The sequence below is a fragment of the Grammomys surdaster genome, unplaced genomic scaffold (assembly GCF_004785775.1).
Source record: "Grammomys surdaster isolate TR1022 unplaced genomic scaffold, NIH_TR_1.0 130, whole genome shotgun sequence".
Taxonomy (NCBI): domain Eukaryota; kingdom Metazoa; phylum Chordata; class Mammalia; order Rodentia; family Muridae; genus Grammomys; species Grammomys surdaster.
Window position 1 is genome coordinate 11,139,584 of NW_021604588.1, and position 25,047 is coordinate 11,164,630.

General features: G+C 44.1%; 2 protein-coding genes across 7 annotated transcripts in view; one reads left to right on the top strand and one right to left on the bottom strand.

The window, feature by feature from the left end:
• Cd247 (CD247 molecule) overlaps nucleotides 1–6,339 on the top strand; it is a 74,553-nt gene extending 68,214 nt beyond the window's left edge. Inside the window, exons 3-8 of one of the 2 annotated variants that reach the window (XM_028759436.1) lie at nucleotides 616–672; nucleotides 1,707–1,787; nucleotides 2,771–2,806; nucleotides 3,578–3,634; nucleotides 4,153–4,188; nucleotides 5,264–6,339. In XM_028759436.1, the coding sequence (XP_028615269.1) occupies nucleotides 616–672; nucleotides 1,707–1,787; nucleotides 2,771–2,806; nucleotides 3,578–3,634; nucleotides 4,153–4,188; nucleotides 5,264–5,329 (333 nt within the window). In that variant the 3' untranslated portion in view covers nucleotides 5,330–6,339. The remainder of the gene's footprint in view (nucleotides 1–615; nucleotides 673–1,706; nucleotides 1,788–2,770; nucleotides 2,807–3,577; nucleotides 3,635–4,152; nucleotides 4,189–5,263) is intronic. The other variant, XM_028759444.1, reaches the window with a different exon arrangement.
• A 3,991-nt stretch (nucleotides 6,340–10,330) lies between these two features.
• Nucleotides 10,331–25,047, bottom strand: part of Pou2f1 (POU class 2 homeobox 1) — a 142,524-nt gene continuing 127,807 nt past the window's right edge. For 4 of the 5 annotated variants that reach the window (XM_028759416.1, XM_028759408.1, XM_028759426.1 and 1 more), the window contains 5 exons: nucleotides 23,725–24,070; nucleotides 20,542–20,630; nucleotides 18,924–19,587; nucleotides 17,638–17,709; nucleotides 10,331–13,524 (listed from right to left, as the gene is read on the bottom strand). In XM_028759416.1, the coding sequence (XP_028615249.1) occupies nucleotides 19,277–19,587; nucleotides 20,542–20,630; nucleotides 23,725–24,070 (746 nt within the window). In that variant the 3' untranslated portion in view covers nucleotides 10,331–13,524; nucleotides 17,638–17,709; nucleotides 18,924–19,276. The remainder of the gene's footprint in view (nucleotides 13,525–17,637; nucleotides 17,710–18,923; nucleotides 19,588–20,541; nucleotides 20,631–23,724; nucleotides 24,071–25,047) is intronic. The other variant, XM_028759400.1, reaches the window with a different exon arrangement.

Sequence of the window (25,047 nt, forward strand, 5' to 3'; positions counted from 1 at the left end):
TAAATTTGGAAAAAATATCTACCTGATTTGTAAGATTCTCCCCAGAGCGCCAACTCTGTAAAACCCTGCATTTCCTCTCAGCTTAGGTAACTTGTAGTTATGTCAACTTAGGGCACACACTCAGGCCACTCAGCAAACAAGATGCATCCCACTCAGGAAACTGCTGGATGAGTAATGATACCCATGTGCCTACTTAGTAGACAGCTTTTTGTAGCCATTGTCTACCCTGAGGGTCCTCAGGGTTCCTGGAGGAAGGGGAACAGGAGGGTTCTCCTGGATTCCAGCAGACACAGACAGAGAGCCTGACACCTTGACACACAGGGTGCGGGGACCAAGGCCTTTACTTGGGATGATTAACTTCTCTGAGGACTAAAGTTGTAAGCACATTAGTCAGGTCACAGGCAAGAGAAAGGACAACTGGGTTCAGAAAGGAGCTGCTACACCTTGGGCTAGCCATGTCAACAAGGCATATGCTGTTTGTTGTCATCAAGCATGGAGAGGCTGTCACCCAGCTCCCACACTATAGCCAGCCCGATGGCTTCCTTGGAGATGATGCCAGCCTGATGGTCTCCTTGGAGATGATGCTGACCTCTGATTGTCTCTGCTCTGTTGCAGTTCAGCAGGAGTGGAGATGCTGCTGTTTACCTGCAGGACCCCAACCAGCTCTACAATGTAAGTCCCCCGTTCTGCAGACCTGCCTGAAAAGCCTTGACCTAGGACCTAGGGAAACCTTTCCAAGGCCAAGCTCAGCCATAGGTCTGGTCCACAGCTGGTGGCCTGGTGGCTGGGTGGCAAGCTGCTGAGCCTCTGGTTTCTAATCCTGACTGGAGCAGAATCATGCCGCCCTCTGTACCGCTGCAAGGATGAGGAACTTTAAGGATGGGACGAATGGCACGGCCCCTCCACTGGAGAACTTCCAGTCACTAGCAGTTTGCAAAGGCTAGAGGCCACAGCACAGAGGGAAGGGTCCCACAGAAATGCAGTGGGGCTTTGGTCTGTGAGATTTCCCTCTAGGTGCCTCTATTTCACATGCTAATGAAAAGTGCATTATTAACTCCATTAGACAGATCAGTGCATGGTGACTTGGGGGTTTACCACGCGCCAGCAATGTAGCAGGCGTTTTTCTGAGGCGCTAGCTTGAAGATGAAGCAGTTCCCACCAGCTTTCTTGCCTCGCTCCATGCTTTTTTCCAAAAATTACACTTATGGGAACTGGAGAGAGAGAGTTAAGGGTGCTTGGTGCTCTTGCAGAGGACCCAGCCTTTCCCCCAACACCCACAGGGTGGCTCACAAACACCTGTAACTCAAGCTCCAGGGGATCTGATTGCTGACTCTTCTGCGGGCATGTGGTGGTGCACAGGCATACGTCGGGCACACACATATACACATAACAACACAAATAAAATGTAAAAATCACATTTACTTTTTATTGTGATGTATGTGTGTATGTGTACTCCATGGTGCACACATAAAGGTCGGAGGAAGTCTCTTCTTTTTCCATGTGGGTCCTGGAGATTGAACTCAGATATTTAGGGTGAGGCAAGCTCCTTTCCCACCCAGATACCTCACCTTCTCCTATGCCTTTATTTATTTATTTATTTATTTATTTATTTATTTATTTATTTATTGAGCCACCAAGGTGGGAAACCAGCTCCAGTTTCAGTTGATGTGGCCCCATTCTCCTCAAGGTCCTGTTTCTTGTTTTAGGAGCTCAATCTAGGGCGAAGAGAGGAATATGACGTCTTGGACAAGAAGCGTGCTCGGGATCCCGAGATGGGGGGCAAACAGGTAGGGAGCTGCTCTGCCTCTGACTGTGTGGGTTTCGAAGGAGGGCTGCTCACAGCTGGCGCGCACTAGACTCACAGTAACACAGATAGGGCCTGAGATAGAGGAAGACAAAGTCCCATTTGTTGTCACACCCTCCCCTTTTTCTTGGCTATATTCTGCACCATAAGGAGTCTCAGAACTTAGATCCCAGCCTTCACCCTAAGCTCTCCCGCTACTGTTCCTTAGCCAACATATGATAGCACCAACTGCTCCATAGGACAGCCCGCTCTCAAGATACACACAGGGAGGGCTAAGCCTGTGGAGATGGAGTTCTGGACTCTGAATACCCTTTTAGAACATGGCCACATCAGGCTCTGGGCGCCTGCGGCCTGTAGGGAGGGAAGGGCCAGGAGACTCTGATGCACGAGAGGCCTCTTAATAGTGGGACTCAGGACAAAATCTCCAGTGTAAGGTTAGTGCTACTCTAAGCTACCCAGTGTCTTCGCTGCTTCTGGTCAGACATGTCCACTCGGCTCTGACCTCTGAGTCCTGTGAGTTGCTAGAGTGCGAATGGCAAGTGGTAAAGTTCCTCGCCCCATTCCATCCTCCAGCCTCAGCTTCCTTCACAGGACCAGGAGGGTATGGGGAAGGGTAAAGAGAGAGGGTACCGCTGTTCTGTGGCCACTGAGATGTGCCGAGGATCACTGACTGGCTGGCTCTGTCCTGAAGGAGGTGACCCAGTTCGGGTCTCAGTTTCTGGTGTGTGTGAGGCGTGAGAGAACAAGGGGATATGTGCAGGTGGGAGTGTGAAGTGTGTGTAGGTGTGCACAATCAAGCATGAGCTGCAGCTGCCAGGGGCCCGAGGGCGGCCTGAGCAAGCCTTGGGGAGTATGGAGGTTGATAGCTGAACCGCAGGGCAGGGCAGCGGGCCAGGCAGCCTGAGGTCATTACACTTGCTAGCCTGGATTCTCTCTATCTCATGTCTGCCCCTTTCTGTTCCTCAGCAGAGGAGAAGGAATCCCCAGGAAGGCGTGTACAATGTAAGTATGGGAGAGTTCACCATTCACCCTGGAGAGATGGAAGAGGGCTGGCAGAGGTGCTGCTCCTTCAGTCTAGGCCAAGCCAGGCCTTCCCTGGATGGTCATGTGCCACCTGTTGGTAGCTTCAGAACATCCCTTAAGCTGGGCAGGGTCCCAGCACCTCATCTTCCCCCACCTTTTTCTTGCTGTTCTGTGGGCTCTGAGGCTGTGGCTGGGGAACTGGGCGGAAGCTGTAAGCTACACTGGGCAGAGATGTGGAGCTGGCTTGTCTGAGAGGATGCTGACCCCAAGGGCTGGAGTATTCTGAGCACTTTCATTGTAAAGTTCACTCCACCACTGTGGCATGAAACTAGTTTCAGGCCACCAAGGTGACCCTCGCCGCTGGTGGTATAGCACTGCGATTGGTTGATCCACAGCCTGTTGTATCAGCTACTGGCTAGGAAGACATGGCTTGCTCAAATAAATGACTCTTTGCTTCCCCTGAGCCCTTATATTGTCCAGTCTCCCTGTCTTGGTTTACAGTTCCAAATCCCATTTTTTCTGTGTCTACTGTGAATTGCTCAATGTATAGAACAGGTAGGTCAGGAAAGATTCCAAAGTCAGGCTGAGGAGTGAGGTATAGAGTTGGTTCTGGGCAGCAATGTTTGTATGCCTAAAGCTTGGAGCCCTGGTATCTGGAGCCTGGCAGCTTGGGCATCTAGAGGCTTCTGAGGGAAGGCCCTCCCTGCATTGGTTAAGGACACGGATGTGTCATCTCTTCTCTACCTCTAGGCACTGCAGAAAGACAAGATGGCAGAGGCCTACAGTGAGATTGGCACGAAAGGCGAGGTGAGTGCTGGTCTTCCTTGATGCCCCAGGCAGGCAGGTTCCTCCTGGCCACAGATTGCCAGCCACAGTCTTCCTGGTCCATCTGTTACTCCTCCAACTAAGAAAAGCCCATGTGACGGCTGCCATGAGCAAAGGTGTCACCGGACAGTACATGGGACTAAGGATGAACAGAGGCGTCAGATCTCAAAGGCAAATCTAGAGACTGTGCCAAGCCTTGCTGGAAGAGGATTGAATCTTTTCAAGTAGCGCCACTGTTCATAGTACTGTGTGCGAACTGCGTGCTGATATGGGGTCCCTGGGGGGGAGGGAATGAAAGTATATGGTCCCTTGTTCATTAATGATTTCGTAAGAATGCGAAAGTATCTAGGCCAGAGCATTGAGTTCTGAGTAGGGAGGCAATGCTCTACCAGGGAGAGGGATGCTGGTTAGGAAACAGTCCCTTTTGATCCCTTGAGTGGGGGCAGTTGAGCAAGAGTGCTACAACTAACAATCTGTCTTCCTCTCTAATCTCCTTTCAGAGGCGGAGGGGCAAGGGGCATGATGGCCTTTACCAGGTGAGCCGCTGGTGCCCTTTCTGGGCAGTACTATCTAACATGGGGAAAAGGTGAAGCTACCAGTAGTTTGCTTGCTGGTGGCACAAGCCTTTGTCAATAGCCAGGGAGAGCAAGCCTAGGTAGGGCACACAAGCAGACCAGAGGTCACTCCACTGCCATGATGGCTCTACAGCTTGGTTGGGATTCATCTGTGGAAGTCACACGCCATTTGGGCATAGCAGGCAATAGCAGCTATCTATCTAGGGGGTGGGAAGGAAGCCTCAAGAGGTGCAGGCAGAAATAGGTAAAGGACCCACCACAGGTGACCGCTTCCTTTGCCTCCTGGGTTAGCTTAGCTCTGTCCCCCAATCCCAAGACTTACTAAGAGTAGGCAAAAAGATTGAAGGAAAAAAAAAGGGCTGCTTCAAAAGGAAAATGTCATTGTAATCAGGTGCCTGGTTTATGTAAATTAGTGCAAGCGATTATGCAAACTATGTGCAGAGAACTCACTCTTCTAAAAAGGGATCCCAGTGGCTTAATTTCTCTTGTTGCTGGGTTTGCCTGAGTTTAGTCATATTCAAAGCTGCTTACTGGCAGCCGGAGGCGGCCACCTTTCTTGTCCCTGGAATAGGGAGGAAGAGGCTTTCCAGCCAGACTGGGGCCAGCTTTGCCTGAATCCACCACAGTGGCCAGAGCCTGGAAGCTCCTGGATAAGGACTGAGGTTAAGGAGGCACCACTTTCCCTGTGACTAGTCCAGACTGTCTGTGGGTCCAGGTAGCAGATTCTCTGGCACCTCCCAGGTCCCAGCTTACTGTGTGACATGGGGAAGCCACCTTCCTCTTTGGTCAGATGAGAATCTGATGGGTCCTACAGGGCATAGTGTCTGAGCTGAGAGAGAATCCAGCTGGAAATGACTTGCTTCAGTCATGTGTAGCAGGACAAAGCACCCATCTTTCTGTCAGCATTCTCAGGCAAGATTCCCACCTGGGACGTGAAGGGTCTTCTTGGGCTCCTGAAGGGACCATGGGCAAGCTACAGAGAGTAAGCTTGTGCCTGTGGGTTCTTGTTCATTCTTCTGTGATTTGCTTTCACCAGGGTCTCAGCACGGCCACCAAGGACACCTATGATGCCCTGCATATGCAGACCCTGCCCCCTCGCTAACAGGCAGGGTGGAGTTCCCACTCACAGGCTTCACCGACTGATGTCACGTGTGAAGGACAGAGGACAAAGCATTCACAACTCAGTCTGTTAATTTTACAGCCACCGTTTCATGAAGAGGATGTTCCTTCCCCTTGCCACATTTGTCTTCTCTAGTTCCAAAGCACTGAACACAGAATGTCATCCCTGGACTCTCTAAAGGCAGAGCTCCCCTTGCTCTCACACCCCAGCCCTGTTTTTGGATCTTCTGTCAGGCCTCTCTCCCTGCAGAGGCCAGCCCTAGCCAGAAGTTGGGGTGGGACACTAACACACTCCCTCCTGCAGCTAGCTGAGTTCAGTTTGTTTTGTAAAGTCCCCAGAGAAGCCCCGGGTAGTGTGTGTATTGTTCCATCGGTATAGACTCGCTTCTCTCCTGCTGTAAATTTGGCTTCTGTTGTCATACTTCCCAGTGTCAAGGTAACATTTAATTAGGCCACATTGTGAAAGGCAGAGAGGCAGGTATGAGGCAGCCCAGGCAAGTGTCAGCCAGAGGTGGCTCAAAGAAGGGAAGCAACATGCAAGGAAGGTTCCTAGCCCAGGGGAACAGTGACAAGGGGCCTCTTACCACCAAGAGTGCCATCCGCATCTCCCAACCATTGTGCCAGGCACCCCAGGAGTGTTAAGATGTCTTGCCTTCATGGAGAGCATGATTTTAGAGTACAAATAATTTGTGTACAAACTGGCACAGAAAATAGAATGTGTCATTACCACCAATGACAAGGGGGTGAGAGAAAAGGGAGCAAGTCCTGCCTTCTTCTATGAACTCTGTTCATCTTGTTGAGTGGCAGGAAGACCCAGACCACCCAAGTCTGCAGTGCTCCCACTGTAATGGCACAATGACAATCACTTAGTGGATGGCAACGCCATTGTGTAATTAAAGTGCCTGTGACCATGGATGGGGGACCCTCTGACCTCTTGGGTTTTAATTTATACTGGCTTGCTATTTTGCATAATAAATGCTTTGCTAAAAGTGATGCTTGAAGCCTTATTTCAGTGGTGAAGCCTGGGATATCAATGCAGACAGGAAAGCAGAAGGCTGCCTCGGCAGAAAGGGATGTTAGATTCAGTTAGGAATGGGCAGGTGGCTTCCCCAGTACGTGAAGCCACCCTGAAGGCAATCTTTAAAGTATGAGGTAGTGCTTGTGTAGGACATGGCATGAGACTGGTGGTTGTGCATCACACAGGGAAAAATGTTCAGTGAAAGAACAGGGACCCGGCCTGGCCTTAGGACTGAACTGGAAGAGGATGGTAGAAAGGCATCCTAAGGCGAACCTTACCATGACTGCAGGAAGGCCTGGCAGGAATACTGAGCAGAGCATCCAGGAGTGCCCGGCAGCTGCCATGGCCCTCACATAGGGGTGGGGAATGGTGGACTGCAGTGTTTTTAGGTCAATATCCCTCACCAAAAGTGACCTTTCCCTTAGTCGTGCCTTCTCTAAGTACAGCGTCTCTACTTAAGAGTCCCCAGTTCATCAAGTCCAATTAATGATGGACGAAAGACACTGAAATTTGTACACTGGCTTTTTAAAAACAGAAATCCAAAGCTATTAATTTAAAGGCCCTGACAATTAATGATCACAACAATATTACCAGCATGTATAGAAAGGCCTTCTATGTGTAACCCAGTCTTGTAGGGGCTGTTCACTCACTTTTAAGCCTGAGGTTGGGGTCTTTAGGCAGAGTGCACCTAATATCCAGGCCTGTTCTAGGTCTCATTCCAAGATCAGCTAAGTAGACATGGCTGGAAAATAAAAATCTGACCCAGTTCTGTTATGAACATGTCTCTTAGGCAAAGGAGAGAGCTGGCAGCCAGCTGCAGTGTAACTAGGGAGAAAGCCAAGCGTCGAGAGAACTGAGCAGATGTGCTCACAGAATCAGATCTAGGGAACCAGAGTTCCTGGGGAGGGGTGCTCGACATTCAAGGCGACATAGGCTGTTTCTGGAACAGCCCAGACTCCAGTACTGCCTGAGGTCTGGCATAACATGACCAGTCTTTCATTCTGGATACTACTAGCTGTAAGATATGGAGTTGCTTGCTTCAGAGGGTTTCAAACATGTTAAACATAAACAGCCCTATTTCATGGTAACAAATATAAAGACATGTCTAAAGAAAAAAAGGACAGGAGAGATGGTTCAGTGGTTGAGCACATGTTGCTCTTCCAGAAGACCCAGGTTTAGAACCTAGTCTTTGGAATGAGAGAAGGCTCCTTACAAAGAGCCAAGGCAGAGGCTGCTCACCAGTCCCATGGGGAGCTCTGTTTCCTATGGGGCCCCGGAAGCAGCTAGAATAGAGCTACTTTCTAAAAGGAAGCTGGGAGGGCCAGGCTCACCTCTTCAGAGGGATGACACACATTTGCTTACTAGAGTCATTCTTATGCAAGAAGGAGCTGTTATCTTTACCAAAGAGGATGTTAAAATTTTGACGTTACTTAAAAAATAATTCTATAGATGTATGTGTAAGACAAGTTATTAGAAGGGAAAGGAAGAATTGAATTTGGCTTATGAGCAGAAGGGAGGGCACATAAGTCTTTTGGCTTTGACACTTTGTCATTTTGAGATGGGCTCTTGTTAGCACATGCCTGTCAGAGGCACTTCCCAAAGCTCTCCAAAAGCTTAAGACTTCTCTCTGTGGGAAATTCTAGGATTCTACCTTTCTTATGACATCAGAGAGCTATACGAAGCACCAGATGTTAAATTGTCTAGAAGGCAGCTTAGGGCCCATATGGGCTGTGCCACCTTCAAAGGATCCTCTCCCACCACTCCTGGTTCAGGGCCTGGTAAGAAATGCTAGAGGTTCTTGGGCCTGTCAGACTAACAACTGAGCCTGGAGAGTCAAGTGCAATTCCAGTCAGTGCGTGCGTGCGCGTGCACACACACACACACACACACACACACACACACACACACACACCCCAGTGAGCTGGGAGCTCTGAGGAGTTACGTGCAGGATCAGTCAAGGGCTGCTGTGTTTGATCATACAAAGCAGTCATCTCTGAAGGAGACTACTGCTACTCAACTCAGGGTTCCACTAAACCCAACTGGGGGTCTGGAGAAGGGAAACACAGTGGCCACAGCTCACTAAGGAAGCCAGGAGAGGTATAAGACTAAGGTGCTTAGACTCCGAGATTCATAGGAAGACCCATGGGGAGAAATGTTTTGGAGGGCCTGTGCAAATGCTTGTGTAAAGCACCAGAACACCATGGCAGCAATCTCACAGAGACACAGACAATGTGAAAACACTTGGAAAATGGTTTAATGTTTTACAACAGAAATTGGAACTGTACAGTTACAGTAAGTTTAATATATATAAAAAATTACAGCAGACAAATGCATCTACATAAAACCCACCATTTCATTCTGATTCACTGGCACCCACACAATCTCTCCCAAGCCCTAGCCCCACTGGCAGCCCCCCAGGGGAATCACATAAAGGGCACTTTTAAAGAGACAGCACCGCTCACAGTCACGACTTCCCCAGGCCTCTGGAGCTATCAGCTAATCCCAGTAAGTAGAAGTGTTTGGGTTTCTGGTTTTCCAAAACAAGAAAAACATGTTTCCCAGGGGCACAGATAACGAGGCCAGTGGTCCGAGTTATCAGCTGAATCTTATAAAATATCCCCATTGAAGGAGAAATGGCTACAAACGCTCTGGGGCAGTGAGGCTATACAATAGCCACCCAGACTGCAATGTCATCTTAAGGAGAAATGTAAGAGGACACCCAATAAACTACTCAGGAACTGCCACTGCCTCAGTAAAGCTGCTGGGCAATTCTGGAAAGAATCATGTACATCATATTGTAAGTTTCCACAAAGAAGAACTCAAAAACTCACATTTTAAAATACATAAAATAACATATTTTGGGAGGCCAAGGTGCCAGTTCCCTTGTGTTCCTCCCTTGACAACAGTGGAAAAACACCCCTGAATCAACATTAATTAAAAAAAAGTAGGAAAACACAAGTGGGGAAGTTAAGATATTTAAAGACAGAAGCAAACATCTTTAGAAAAACACAATCACCGTCTCTTTAAAACCAGACCCCAGACGGGCAGTCGTCAGTGACTCCACACTCCCGTGGACACTGGTGGAGATTGTTACTGAACAGTATGTACACTCAGAACCTTTCATGTTTATTATGAACACCTAGGCAGTGAAAACTGTTATGTTAATACATACAGACACACCCAAAACATACAAAAATACTATTATTTCAAACTACCAAGAATAGGACAGCGCAGTTATTCCATGCGATGACTTTAAGAGTATTACACTGAAACAAACAAGAAGTTAAACGACATTTTTTTTTTAATATCCTGGAAATATACCAAAATATACATCTAAGCTTTGGAATTACTGAGGTTAGACTAATGCAAGTGCTGGATAATCGTACTTAATACACAAGTCTAAGGTTCTGCAGGAAAGAAATTGTCTTTGGTATCTGCATCAGGCTAGTATTATTAACATTTGGATTTTGCTTTGGGATAGAGCTTGTATGACCCTAGAACCAAAAACCCCCCTCCCCCAATCAACTGAGATTAAAAAGATCCATGTAAAAATTTCCTTCATTTGCAACCCCCAACCCACCCACCCCCAAGTTAAAAAGTCACAGGCATCTACCTAGCACAAAGGTTATGAAATACAATGCATAGTTGCACAGTGGTGCTGCAAAAGGAAACAAAACTAGAAACAAGATAGAGAAAAGTTTGATAATTATTCTGCATGTTTCCTCACAAACAGGACAGCCACTTCCAAGCAGCCCAAGTAACAGAAAAGAGAAAGAAGGCTCAGAAGGGCCCCCAGGTTGAGACCCTGCCCCAAAGGTGAGAGCACCCAGCAGAGTAGCCAATCCTGTGCCAGCATCTTCAGCTTCCCCACTCTGTGGAGTCCGTGGTCACCCTGTAGCAGCTCCCAGCTCTAAGGCCCTGTGCTAAGGTGGTGACCCTGGCTGCTGTTACGAATTGTGATGGTGATGGGATTTTGGCTTTTTTTTTTTTTTTTGAAAAATGTGATGTTCCAGTTTCTTTCATGCATGCTCTGCTCACAAGTGAGCAAGGTCAAAACTCCTGAGCATGCATCTGAAGGAATCCCTCAACTTAGAAAAGACTTGCTTGCCTTTTTGAGCGGGCCAGGTGCCTTGGGCATGCCTCCAAGTGCCAGGACACCACAGACTGGATTGATGCCGAAGACTTCCCTTTTCTTTGGTTTTTTGTTTGTTTTGAGTTTATACAATCATTAAGAAATCTTTGGTTTTGGCTGGAAATGGAAAAACAAAACAAAACAAAGAAACCAGCCTCCCCTGGCTTACAGCAGCAGTGTTAGGACCTGACCTGGCTAAGCCTTTTCTTTCCCCCCCAACTTTGGGGGTGGAATTGCAAGTTAAGAACGACATTCAAAGAAAACGTTGAAAGGGCTGGAGAAGCAGCTTCCAGAAAGCCCGTTGGATATAAGATTGTCAAATAATAATAATAATTATTATATATTAATAATAAACTTAAATATTTGGATTTTTTTTTGGTCATGTCACACAGGAAACAAGTGAACTGTGTAGCTTGAGTCAGCTTAAATGAACCTTTGGTATCCTTTCTACCAAGTCCTGTCAATGAGTAGAACCCCAAGGCTTCAGAGGGGGAAAGGTAAGCCTTGACCTCACTTGGAAAAAGCAAGGACAGAGAAGCTGATGTATATCCAGCAGTTAGAAATGCGGGGTAGGTGGGGAGAGGAGAGCTGGCAGTCCTTGAAGGCAAGGTGGTGGGGGGGAACATGGTAAGAGACCTGTGATGATCCCTAGCAACAAAAAACCAACAAGAGATTGCAATTTGCCCTTGGTTTGTAGTAGCTTAAAAGCAGAGACATTCAGAGGCTTTGGGGTGGGTTGGGGAGGGGCATCTCATCCCAGGCGACAGGTCTTATGATGCTATAGGCCAGAGTTTAATGTTGCTGAGAAGAGGGAGGGCAGACTTGGCAACTCTGTAGGGTTGAGAGGAAGTTAAAGCGTTATGCAGTCAGAGTTAGAAATGAGGTATACAACAGCTCCTGGACAGGTGGTGGGCAGACACTCCCACTCTTACTCACCTAGCCTTCACTACCACAGAGGAGAGCAATGGCTGAGGGCCACTCTAGGGACAGAACAGCTCCTTCAGTGAGCCCTCTGGTGGACTGAGTAATGCACACATTCCCATGGAAGCAGAGGTAGGTAGGGAGTGGAAAGAAGCCTTCCTCTCACCATACACCATTTATAGTGCAGGAAGTCACTGATGTAACACGGTCAGAGTCTTGTTGAACACACTACCCTGACTCCCATACTGTCTGCAACTTTAAACCTAACCAGGCTAGCACTAACTAGTTCACTTCACTCTTACCTTCTGTGGACTCATGTAGGAATGGAACCCAAGACACATACATCTTCCCCAGCCAACCTACCACAGAGCTCCTTAGACACATGTCACACCAGTGTGGGAACATGCGTGTTGTTTCTTCCTGTAATTCTCAGAGCCTGAGAATGACACTCTCAGGGCTGGATGAGCACTGACTCTGTCCACTTTTCTCTAAGGAGATCATGTAAGGAGCTCGCACGCATTTGCTGCCCCATGGAAACTGCACTGTCACCAGCTGTCTGCAGACCCTGGGAGGTAGTGATAGAGATACCACTCCCACTTTAGGAAAGAAGCGTGAAGCTGCTTTTGTGAGGTTGTGGCTGTTGCAGTGATGAGCAAGTAAAGAAAACATGGGAAAACTTCGCAGCAGACTCGGCTCCTCCCCTCCCCTACTACATTAGTTTGGTTGTCTTAACTTTCTGACAGTGTTCTGTATTTGAACCAGAACGTGGCAAGGGTGGTGGAGTCCTGTGTAGCACGGGCAGACTCAGGGATGCGGAAGGATCATAAACTGTTTCCCTCCCTGAACCTGGGAGCATCACTTTCACAACTGACATGGTGTTAATGATGCACACACGGTTTTCCCACAGCATCGGTTTCAGTGCTTGGATCTTCAATATCCCTATTACCATACAAACCTACCTAATGCTTTGAAAAAACCACACAGCACTAACACTATTTTATAGAATGTCAGAATGATAACAAGTAAAGCTTTCATGAAGTTTAGCAACCTGATCACGTTTGCTGGTCTTCCCTCTCTCCCTGTCTATGTTTATCAAAAGTATGCCTACACAATCAACTTCTTAACTTCCCAGCAGCCCTATCCTAGAAACACCATGGAGCAAACCACCTCTACAGGAGAGTTAAGAAGAAAACATCATTTGGCTGTAGTCTGCTCCTCATAACCAATTCCTGACTGTTGCTCTAAGGTCGGATGGGCTGGTTTTATTTGTATGAATTAGATAAAGGTAAATAAAAGTTCTACTATTTTTTTGCACTCCCAAGTTTCTTTCTCAGCAAGAGTTATCAACATTATGCTGAGTCATCCTACTAGTCTCCATAGACCAGCAGGGAGGAACAAAATCAATCTCTTTCCAAAGCCAGAGCAACCAACAAGACAGCTTCCAAATGTGAGGACGGGGTGAGGCCGATGGGGAATGGGGAGAACAGAGACGAGACGAAGCTTTCCAACCTCAGTGTTTGCTCTATCGCCACTGAGTGTCTAGAAAGCTTAAGCAATGGTATAGCAGTGTCTTTGGTATCAAAATCAAATCCCACTCAAGTTCTGTGAGATGGGACATGTTAAAAAAATTAGTTCTTGAAATATAGTTTATATTAGAACTCAAGGAGCCAAGAAAGTCTGTCCCAGAACGAGGGCAGAAAGGGTTTAATTTTTTCCTAAACCAACATAGTTTCTCATTCACATTTCCCACAAGAAAGAACAACTCTTCTTCCATCTCATCACCCAATCCTTAAATGCCCCACCTTATTACAGGTGCCAAGTGTGTGGTTAGCTTTCAACTTGTGTTAGCTTTCAACCTCTTGGCTTGGTTTTCTTTTGTTTGTGGTTTGGTCTAGACAACACTATCCTTGGTATAAGAAAAGGAAATAAAGTTTTAAAAATGTTGGGCTACTACTAGCACAGCAGTCACTAACATGACAAAAGATGACTCACTTCACCTTAATTTTCCTAGATCAAGATACATCACTCACCTCTGCATTCCTTGGGCACACATCCATATCTGTCTCTGTCATCTGCACACCTGGACATGCTCACACTCTTCCTCTGCCTAAGCACAGAGGTAATAGAGCATCAGGAGAGTCTGACAGGTCTGGGGGTGAGGGCACGATAGCCACAGACAGGAAAGGTTCTAAACCTACCCCTGGGCACCCTGAACCTACTGGACACCCCACATATCACCTGCACGGTTCTGCATACTGTGCTGCAAAACAGATCATAGAGAGGCCTCAAACCCCCAAACCAGTCATAGGGAATATCAAGTTTCCTTTGGCAAGACAGATATAAAGAAAAACAAATACACACAAGCAATATTTTCCTTCTAACATAATCAATTTCTCCTTTCTCCCAACCCAGCCCTCCCTAACTCTATAAACAGGATCCCAATACATACAGCATCAGTCATGTTTACCAATCATAATAAACATTAGTTCAACTAAATACTACAGCTAGAATTATTTCCACTATTTATAAAGATTTTTTTCTTATACTTACTTGGTTTTTCAGTCTAAAACCAATTCTGTAACAATGCTAAGCTATGCTGAGGTATTTTATGAAGGTGCCAGAAGCTGTTACCCACAAGCATTATTCTCACAGATTAAGGTACCACCATTCAAAGGAAAAAGGGAAGGAAAAGAGGCAGAGAGATCCAGATCACTGAATCGACACATGATATACTCAAGCTTACTGCTTCCAGCAAAGGCTAAGAGCAGAAGAGTCAAACTAAGGATCCGGTTTACTGGTAATAGGATGGTGGCCGGAAGAAACCCTGCTCACACATCCTATCATACACTGGGTAGGAACTGGACGATTTCTGAGGTTCCCTGCCCACCCTAAGTAGAACCTTACACTTACTCTCCATAGATGAAGAAGAGGATGAGGCAAAGAGTATTCCACCAACCTTTAATAATCAAAGTAACTTATTTCCGCCTTTTCTATTTATGCCTGTGTGCGCATTGTGGTGGCATCCATGCAAACCTGTGGAACAGTGTCTTATTCTCAGAGGAATGGCAAAGAAGAACTACTTTTCTTCCTCAAAACCAAAAATATTAGGAAAGTCTTATTTTTAGAAGTATCTGAAAATGACTTCAAAATAGTCATGGGTCTCTTTATATGAACAATATAACATGGTAAATACTGTTCACACCCACTAATGAAAGTGAACTCCTAACAGTTATCAATGAATTATTACATCAAGTTCTGGCCACTTGTATAACTATGGGTTTCAGGTCTTTTAAGTATTTTCCTTTATTATGTAGGGACTGGTAGTCCCTACATGTTTACAGTCCTAACAGAGTTTGAGGAGTAAGTACACTTTATGTTCATCAACTTCAGAAGCCAATTTAAGGTTTCTGTTCAAGCTCTCTTGCTGAGTTGCTGAGGCCCTTCCTTCTGTCTTATCAAGTGTTCAGGTTACAGATCAGTCCATGAGTTCCTCAGGGCCAGGGTCAGGGCCAGCAGGAAACTGTCTTCTGCACACTAGGGCAGCATTTCTCACCTCTTGGGGAAGAACATGAAATAGATGTCTCTTTGCCTTCCTAGTTCAATGACCTTATTCTCTCTTGGTCAAGAAAGATCTGTGAGGATGACATTGCTTAAGAAGAACTTCAGACTAGGAACTATAGTATTTTTCCTTACATAATATCCCTGTATTTACAAATGTACCTGGCATTTCCAGCAAGTTAAATATTAATGACTGAGCTGAACTGAAATATTGTCAAGCAAAAACCTGTGCTTCTGGATAGTGAAGAGATTATTTCCCCTATCTTTCTAATAATTGAAGGATAGATAATAGATGCAATAATATTAGAGAGGTATAATTGTGCTTTTTCCCTAAAACAAATGAATGATGTAGAACATATTGGCAAGATGATCACACCCAAAACCTTTTAATTAATTCTATCCCTTTAAAAAATTTCTAATAAAGCTTATGAAATATAAATAGGCTGGTCCTACACAAGATGAAAGCCGGATTCCTTTGGTTCCATTTTGGAGTAACAAGTTACATAAACAGGATGGTGCTGACCTTTCTGACAACAGATAAGAGAAAGTAAATGGCTAGGAATAATGTCTCCTCATGTTATGGAGCTGCCTATAGGGCTTCAGAGACATTCAAGGTAACAGAGAGCTGTACTATTCCTAGAACAGTAAGACTGCTCTTGTGAGAAGAAGCCTTATAGATTTTTCTGTTGTCATTTAGATTTATACAGGAAATAAATAAAAGTTTATGCCAAACTGCATTGTTTAAACAGGATTAAACAGTTACATTCACTACTCTCCAGTTACATAAGGGAGGGTCCATTATCACAGGCAAATATAGTATCTCCAAAAATGTATTTAAAATTAATCTTTGGCTTACTATGTGTTAACTAAATTTAGGGATGAAATAAAGCAAGCAGAAATATCAAGGGGAAGAAGAATGAAATAACAGGCTGTAACAACCTATCTGGTGTTTATTTAGGAAATGCAGAAACTCAACTGCATGTGTCTTTTGGTCAAACAACCCCTTTAGTTTCTGCACTCTCTCATACAAGGCAGCAGGCCATTGTATATGTCTGAGTACTTTACCTTAAAAGATAGTTGTCAGTTCAAAAGCATTTTAGATCATAGAGAGAGAGAGGGGGGGGGGATATCAAGTAAAAACTAGCCAAGAGTTTGTATATAGAAGATTAACAGAACATCTAAAGATGGTGACGGAAGGTATTTCAGCCTGAACACCCACCAGAAAGCTTTAGTAGTGTTTCAGTATACATATGTATAAAGTACCTTTCATTTTACAACTTAATTTTAAACACATGAAAAAGGAGAGGAAAAAATTAAAGTTATCTTTATCTAAAGATCCTTTTCTTCTCAATACAGTATTTATGCTGGTTTTAAAGTCTATCCTCAAAAATGAACTACATAAAAAGGAAGCAATCCTTTCTCAAACTAGAGACTGCAGACAGAGGAGAGACTGAAGAAAACCTAAGACTTAGTTATCATTTTAAAATCAAAGTTTGTAGGGGGCTCTTATTTGGGAAAAAGACTCTTTTAACCACACAAGACAAAACAAGTCTTTCTCTGTCTCCCTTAATCCCTGGGCCAGAGCCCCTTGGGACTCTACTTCCTTTGGTAGCAATTCTGGAAATTAATGCTATAACTTCTAATCTGTCTGTTGGGTAATCAGTATTTCTCTCCCTGAATTCTTCCTCCTAACCTCCTCGCTCCCAAGGGAGAGACTCTCTGCTAGGGGCAGAAACAGTACTGACAGACCTAAAATCACATGCAGACTAAGGTTAGAATGTTAAGTCAAGACAAAACATTAAAATTAACAAGAGAAAAAAGGCCCGTGGGGAGGGGAGAAGTAGTAACTGACACGCCATCCTATTTACATACTGACTTAAACAAACTAGCTAAAATCAAGGTAATGTCTGCCCAGAGGATATTACAATTTACCAACATAAAAGATTAAAAACAAGCAGCAACTTTCACATAAAATTAATCAAGAAAAATGAGTAAGAATTGTCAGTAGCATCTATCTCCTTAATGTGTTTGAACTGCACATTATTAACTAGTCCATTAGTACAGCAGCTTGCTAAAAATTGACTTTGGTTCAAGCTTAGTTTAAAAAACAAAACAAAACAAAAACCCAAAACACCCACACCATACAAAATAGGTGGATGAGCATCTGTGAGTTTCCCTGCTTGCAGTTCACTGATTTTTAGAGGGATTTTAGGGAAAGTTAAGGGTAAAAGAAATTACTCAGGGGTGAAAATTAAATACTCTGGGAAATAACCAAAAGGAACTAAAAAAAGAATTTAAAGGGGACCAAAATGTTTCTGACCTTTAATATTAATGACCTCCCAACTGAAATACAACAACAAAAAAGGTACACATTTGTGTCTGTTACTGCCTCTCTGAATTTCTCTCTGCAGAGAAGCAAATGCACAGAATCCGAGTTTCCTGTGGCATAAGCAAAGCAATCAGAAAAAAGAGTCACTCGCAGCTCAAAGTGCAGACCACCAGGAACTGAAGCAAGTGCCCTCAGACACCAAATGGGAACCTTTAACTCCAATAAGGGCAACTTAGACCTTCACTGCAGTGATCCAGGCATTTGTGAAAATTCTGGTACAGATAGTATAATAATAGGACATGGACAAATGGGGGAATTTAGTCTCTAAATTACCCTCATCCATCTTCATCCATTTTCACAAGCTCTTCCTTTTCAATGGGCTCATTTATGTAGTCTAGAAACACCCTGAAAACAATTACAGGAGCAAATCACTTTTTAACATCAAATAGGAGACACATGCCATCATCAGATCTACCTAGCAGGGGCCTAACAAACTGAGAGACACTTGAGGCTGACAAGTTCCTGCTCAGCATATCTCTGAAGCTCTACAGATCTCTTGCCCAGCCAGGAAAAGGCTTCTGTCAGTCAGAGAACTGAGGAAAATCTCAGGCTTGGAGAAACTTGTGACCCACTCAGTGGACAGGAAATCTGTGACTCTCTAGAGCAAAAGGTGACACACTCAGGGTCTTCATATTGACCTCTCTGGGATACCTAATCAGTAGAAAACAGTCCAACTGAATTGCTTTAGAAAACAAGGGAGAGAATTGTTGCCCAATTTCAGTACGTCAGTTTGATTCTGACCAAGTAAATAAAAGGAAGTTTGGATGAAAACTTTTCATAAAATGAAAAAAACAAACAAGCAAACAAACAAACACTAACAGTAGGAACATTTTTTTCTTTAAGAGATAAGAAATCAGGAAAGCCACCACATCAGGTGTCTGCAGTAGTCTTTGCTCTTCGGAACCAAACCCTGCCCTGCAACAGGCACAGCTGTTCCCGTGGAAAGTAGAAGAAAGCATCACTGTTGCACCACAGGGTCTGGGCCTCAGGCTGCTCAATGATTAGGGTGAGTGAGAGCCACAGCTCAGCAGGAATTCCTTCCTACACACAAGTGCTCCAAAGGCACCACCTGATGGGGGAGGGGCGTGTGGGAAGCAGGAGTGTTTACACACACTGCCTTCAGCTTCTGCACCAAGCCTCTTGCATAAGTGGCAAAAGAAAATCATTTTCTAGCACCTCTGTAAGAGTCATCAAGGATAAGGGAACCAGCAAGAACATTCCCAGAAGTTAAGAACGTAAGTCTCCCTTTATCCCGAACCCTCCCTCCCCACAGTGTGGGAGCTCACTGAAATAGGATCCAGGAGCAAGAGATAAACATGTTCAATATATATATATATATAAACAATAACAGAGATACAGTAATACAGGCCTGCCTAAATTGTACCAGTTAAGAAAGGAACCCCAACACAATTGATACCATTATAAACACCTTGTTATGACTTAATGGCCTGTACAACAGACCTATAAAAATGATTTTTTTTAAGAAAAAAAATAACAAACAAACAAAAAAAAACCCAAAAGAAAAAGAACCCCTTCCTCTACTGGAACTGGTAACCCACCTTAGCTTGTCATCATGACTGCTGGAAATGATAAGTAGTCCTTTCACTTATTTTTGTCTGTCTGTTTTTGATTTTTTGTTTCTGTTTTTTTTTTCCTTTAAAATTTTTGGTTAGAAAGTTCTCCAATTCATGAAGCAATCCTGAAAAGATACTGTTTTATTATAAAATTAGGCAAATGCTGTCCTGTCTCCATTCCTTTTTTTTTTCTGGTATGTATATTTTTTCTTCTCTCCATGTCTTCCTCATCCTCACAAAGATGGTGGGAGGAAGCAATGGCAGGTGTCATTTTCTTCAGCAGCAGCTTATCGCCCTGCAGTGAGGAAAGCCCGTGGCAGCCCAGCTCTGTGCCCAGCTCACTGTGCCTTGGAGGCAGCTGTGGTGGTGGAGGCCGCCCCGCTGGCAGAGGCGACTGTGAACAGAGAGTTCTGGATGGACTCAGTTGAGGTGGAGGAGGCATGAAGGCTGGCTGTAGGTGTGGAGTTCCCTGTGGAGGCTGCAGCAGCAGAAACCAAGCTTACTGGGTTGCTGGTGAGCAGAGAGAGGTTCTGAGGGTTCAGGAACAGAGGAGCAGTCACGATGTTCGGGGCTCCTCCTGCATTGGCAAATACCAGGTTCCCAGTTGCATCCAGAGATGTTATTGGAAGAGAGCCACTAGAAGCAAGAGCTATAGACAAAGAGCCCAGAACAGGAAGAACATTAAACTTCATCCTGGAGAAGCCAGATAACACAGATGATAACACATTACCTAACTTCTACTCAGTAGTGGAAAGTGCGCCTCTTTGTTGACTCTCCACTCCATTAAGATGCTGTACTAATATCAGATCAAGTTTATTTATAAGTCTGATGCATCTAAAGAGCTGAAGGTCAAAGTCATGACCGCCAGGAGCAGGACGATCAATATGGAGGAGTCACCAGGGCTGCAGACCCATCATGTTTCTATTTTTTAAGTGTCAAGTTTATATCATTTACTTACGAGTATTTGTTAAATTCAGTGACTTTTATCTTTTCAATGGAAATGACTTAAAACTACCTCCATTCAAGAAGACTACTTGTTAGTAATTGAAATATTAAAAAATATATTTAGCTTTTATCAACTCAACTGCCATTGTTTGACAAATTTGAGAATAAATTTCATATAAGATGAAAGCCATCTTTGAGAAGTCTTTAGTCAAGAGAACATTTACACATCACTAAATAAAGAAAAGGGCACAATTTAAAAAAAAAAAAAAACAACCTGGTTTTTACTTCTAGAGGCAGAGCGCTTAACTCTTGGTGGGGATGGAACTGAGCAGTTTTACTTGAAGAAGCTTGCTTTGAGACAGGTTAACATCAGGAGGAAAATAAATCTACCTTCCAACTCTATTCACATAATAAAGTTTAGATTTTTTGGAATACACCAAACTATGTATTTGTTGTTCTCACAAACTAGCCTGCAAGTTCTTTTACAAAATTTTTTGACAGGAATATCTCCTGGATCCCCAAGAACAGCTTAAGCAGCACTCAATTCTCCTCCTCATCTTTAACTTTAGCAAAGCAGGTAGCTTCCACTAGCTCCCCACCTCCCCAAACCCTTGGGTGCACCATGCACGAGAAACACGGGTGGGTGGGCACTGCTGACCTTGAATCGTTGCCAGTGTGCTGTTGCTCATCAGGGCTGGGCTGAGCGCGCCACCCAGAGTCCCCGGATTGAGACTGAGTAAGGCACCTCTGTAAGTGCAAAAGAGGAGTCACTCCACTGCCACGTAGACAGACATCAATCTGACACATACCCAAACCGATAAAACAGAAAACCTCGTCTTAGGAAATGTGTGAGGAACCTTGCCACTTTCTGTATCAATCTATAAAGTTCAGTTTGTCCTTCCCAGTTACTGCTTTCTGATGTTTACAAGGTTATGCACTGCATAAAATAGGAAACTTAAGTCATTCTGACTTTTCTTTGAATTACTTCATTTATTTTTTTCTAAAAGAAAAAACTTGAAAGGATAATCTTTATATTTAACAGTAAAGATCTAAAATCACCACACATTCACTGCTGCTCTATTCACAAGAGCTAGGAAAAATGAAGTTAACATCGACTGACAACTGGATAATGAGACTGGTACAAACACACAATGGGATTTTATCAGCTGTAAAAAAGAACGAAGTCTGCAGATAAATGGATAGAAGTGGAAAATATTACACCAAGTGATTGACTTGAGCCCAGAATTACAAAGGCTGCAAAATCTCTTTCAACTCCTAGCTTTGAGTCTTTCTATGTTTAACTTGGAGTATCTGTACTTTCATCAGAAAGCATGAAAGGGTCCTCAAGAAGAGGACAAGAGGCCTTAACCGGGTAGGAGCATAGTAGAATGTACTGGTATGACAAGAGGAGGAACTACCGGGACAGTTAAAGGTTTAAGCAGAGATAGCAGTGAGAGATGGAAGCAGAGAAGGAAGGTAGGCCAACAAAAAACTAATAATGCATGAAAAAGCCTTATGGAAACCTTCTATGTGTAAGCTAATTAAAAAGCATAAAAAAAATAAGAAAAGGAGTTTGAACAGAGGTACCCTACATGGGTAGACAATGTTGTTTCCAGAAGATACAGACTATTAAATAAAAATCTTAGTGCTATACAAGCTTCTCCAAGTAGCTGCAAGATATTTGGTCACACTCTGAACCCTCAGATTATGTTATTTACTGAAAAAAAAAAACCAAAACAAAAAACAAAAAACAAACAAACAAACAAACAAACAAAAAACCCTCTTTAGTTGTGGTGTGGCTCAGCCTTTAGTCGACACCTTAAATCCCAAACAATGAGAGTAAAGTAAGTTTGTAGAGGAAGCATCTATGTTTGAGAGTGATGTCTAATTGAGTGGCAGAAAAAGTGACAAATCAGAGAAAGATTTGATATGCCCAACTCTCACGAGAAGAGAGGAAAGGGAAATTACTTTAGAGAGCAGCAAGGGTGGGTGTGGGGGATAAAAAGAGAGGAAGGAGGAAGTTTTACTGGGACACTTGTATAGAGTCAGGTTGCAGAGACAGAACAAGCCAGAGAGTGAGGAGCTAGAAGATTAGAACAGATTGCTGGGGTTAGTTTGGGACCAAGCAGAGCAAAAGTCAGAGGCTGGAGAAGCTAGATTGAATTAGTCAGCTTGGAGAAGAGTTTGAGCCAGAACAGCTCAGCTAAACCAGTCAACAGAACTCAGAAAGAACTAGAAAGGGTGAGCTCACTTCGCAGTTTAAATCTCAGAGGCTGAACATGTTCTAGGCCTGGATTAAATTGTGTGGAGGCTAGAAGGTTCCAAGACTAGGCCTAGGTTAGCAGACAGGCAGTAAACCTTGAAGATGACAATTACATCAGGAGAATAAACGTTACATTTACAACAAGTTATTGGTTTGGAAAGATCTAGAGGCCAACCCTCTAGAAATAAAAGCAAAATAAGATTGAAAAACAAAGAAAAAAACCCAACCCCATCACAGGCCACTGTCACTGCTCTTGGGTGTACAACATAACTAGATGGTAATATCCTATTACTGAAGACACAAATACTTCAGTTGCAGGACATAGAAAAATCAATCTGGAACTGACCAGGAAGCTTCCTCCCTGCTGGCTAACTTTCACAGTGGCACCTGAGAGAAAAAGCATCAATAGTCTTACCCAATGCTAGACTCTGTATGTTACAATACTGACCAATCAGGCAAGATGTGTCATTGGTAGGATAGTGGTATGACTATTTTAGTGGTAAGCAAGTGGTTTCTGATTTGATTTGAGCCCTATTCATAGCAGGAAGTTTATGCTTGGTACTGTAAATGTAGTCAAAAGCCCATGGATAGAGTTCATAGGCCAAGAGTGGGGTAGGAGCAGATACTATTGTTTTGTTAAATGGTTATGGTGAACCACCTTCTACGTATGTATGTTTAGACCCACAGAAGTATGATGCTCTCATCTCTTACTCAAGTGGACAATAATTAATGCAGTCAACTGGTCAAACTGATAAGAATACACGACTGTTGGGTATGCAGTCCTAAAGAGGACATGGCTATCAACTCTACCTCCCTAACATCAAGACTTAGGGAACATTAAGGAAAGTGTTCCTCAGTAGAAAACACGGAAGAGGTGGAGGGTGAGAGGAGTTTTGTGAATTGCAGTCTTCTAGACACATGGGATCTGCATTCAATGAGTGCAGAGCAGGCCCTCTGAACAACACCAAGCCAGACACATTCCAGTGTAGATGGGCAAGGGCTTGTGAGCTTTGCCCTTAGCTGAGAAGCTATTGGTAGGTAAGGCTGCTGGACGGCTCTATACTCACATGCATACAGGCAACACTAACTAGATTGGCTACTTGAAGAAAAAAAAATGAACCATGATACATGAAGTCGTATGTGTGGGTGAGGGTGAGTTCAGGACAGTTTGGGATGAGTGGGGGATGGATATGATCAAAGTACATGTATACATACATGAAATTATCAGAGAAAAACTATGAAAAATACATAAAATCAGATATTGCTTTATTCCAAGTTGTACCTATTTTTGAGAGTTAGAAAGTAGATAAGCTATACTTGAATAAAGAAAGCTTAATAATGAAGAATTCTAAGCTTCCTTCCTGGCTCGGTCATTGAGTTACTCAGTGACTCAGTTCTGTGTCATCATGTGGAAATGACAGTGTGGCTACTCAGAAACTTAAGTGCAAATCTCTAATCAAAGCAGCCCATCTCAGATATGCTTTTTGCCTAAGACAGTGATGAAAATCTTCCCTGTGAATTGCAGGAATGAGTTCCTAGTTCTGTTTTGGATGCAAACAGAACAGGAAAGCTCCTTACCCAGCAGCAAACTGTGAGGGTGCCATCAGGCCTGGGTTGAGTCCTGCAGCAGCAGCCATAGCAGCAAGACTGGCATTTGCTGGCAACTGAGCAGCTCCTTGGAGAGCAGCAGCAGCTGCTGTCTGCAAGCCGGATGCTGTCACCATTACCTGGCTGGCTCCGAGAGGGGAGGGAAGAGGCGTGGAGGTGGTATGTGTTGTGCTGGTCTCACTGGCACTAGAGGCCTCAGAGGTGGAGGCTGAGGCAGAAGGAGAGGGACTCAGGGAGGGGGATGTGACTGCTGAGGAAGCGGGGGGTGCTGTGGAAATCACAGTGGCCGTGCTGTTGGACGTGGAGTCGGTAGTGCCTGAAAAGAGAACCGAGTTAGAAAATGACCTCTTGTAAATGGGTTTGGAAAACCAGTCACTTCCATCGGTGTCAATCAAGGGAATGGTTAACCCACTACCCAGTAATCCTTAATTTGTTCTTTTTTATTAAACTAGCTTAGCATTTTAACAGAAATTAATGATAAAATTTTCAAAGCCAAAGCTATGAGTCCTACCTTAAGAGACAAGAGCAACCACACAACTCTGAAAGAAGAGTGCCACCCTGTCCTTGCCACCAGTCTCAGTTTTCTATAAAAACAAAACCAAAACCCAAAACCAAAAACCAGCAGATGAGGGGCTAGAGAGATGGCTCAGTGGTTCCGAGCACTGGCTGCTCTTGCAGAGGGAAGCTCACAACCATCTGTAACTCTAGTTCCAGAGGATCCAATGCCCTTTACTAGCCTTGACAGACATCAGACACACAGGTGGTGCACAGATATACATGTAGGGAAAACACTCATATACATTAAAAACAAAAACAAGAAAACCTTCAAACAAATAAACCTTAAAAAAAAAAAAAAGCTATCCAAGTCAGGCATGGTGGTATACACCTTTAATCCTAGCACTTGAGAGGCAGAGACAGATCTCTATGAGTTTGAGGCCAGCCTGATCTATATAGAGTTGGAAGCCAGTCAGATCTACTTAGCGAGACCCTGCCTAAAACAAAAACAATTAACAAAAACGACAAAACCAAAATCATTTTAGTATTCCTTATCATTCCCCAGTAGATTTTTGGCACACTCATTATAACCATAGCACACCTTAATTTGAAATAGCCATGTTTCAAATATTCAAAAACCACGTGTTTAGTGAATGCCATAGTACACACTACAGATTTAAAATGTGTGGAAGTTGGCAAGCTAGAGTCTAGATACAAGAGTATCTTAAAAGAATGTGTCCATTCATGACTCAGTAAGGTATCTACTAAAGTAAACCACATAGAGCAAGCCCTCTAATT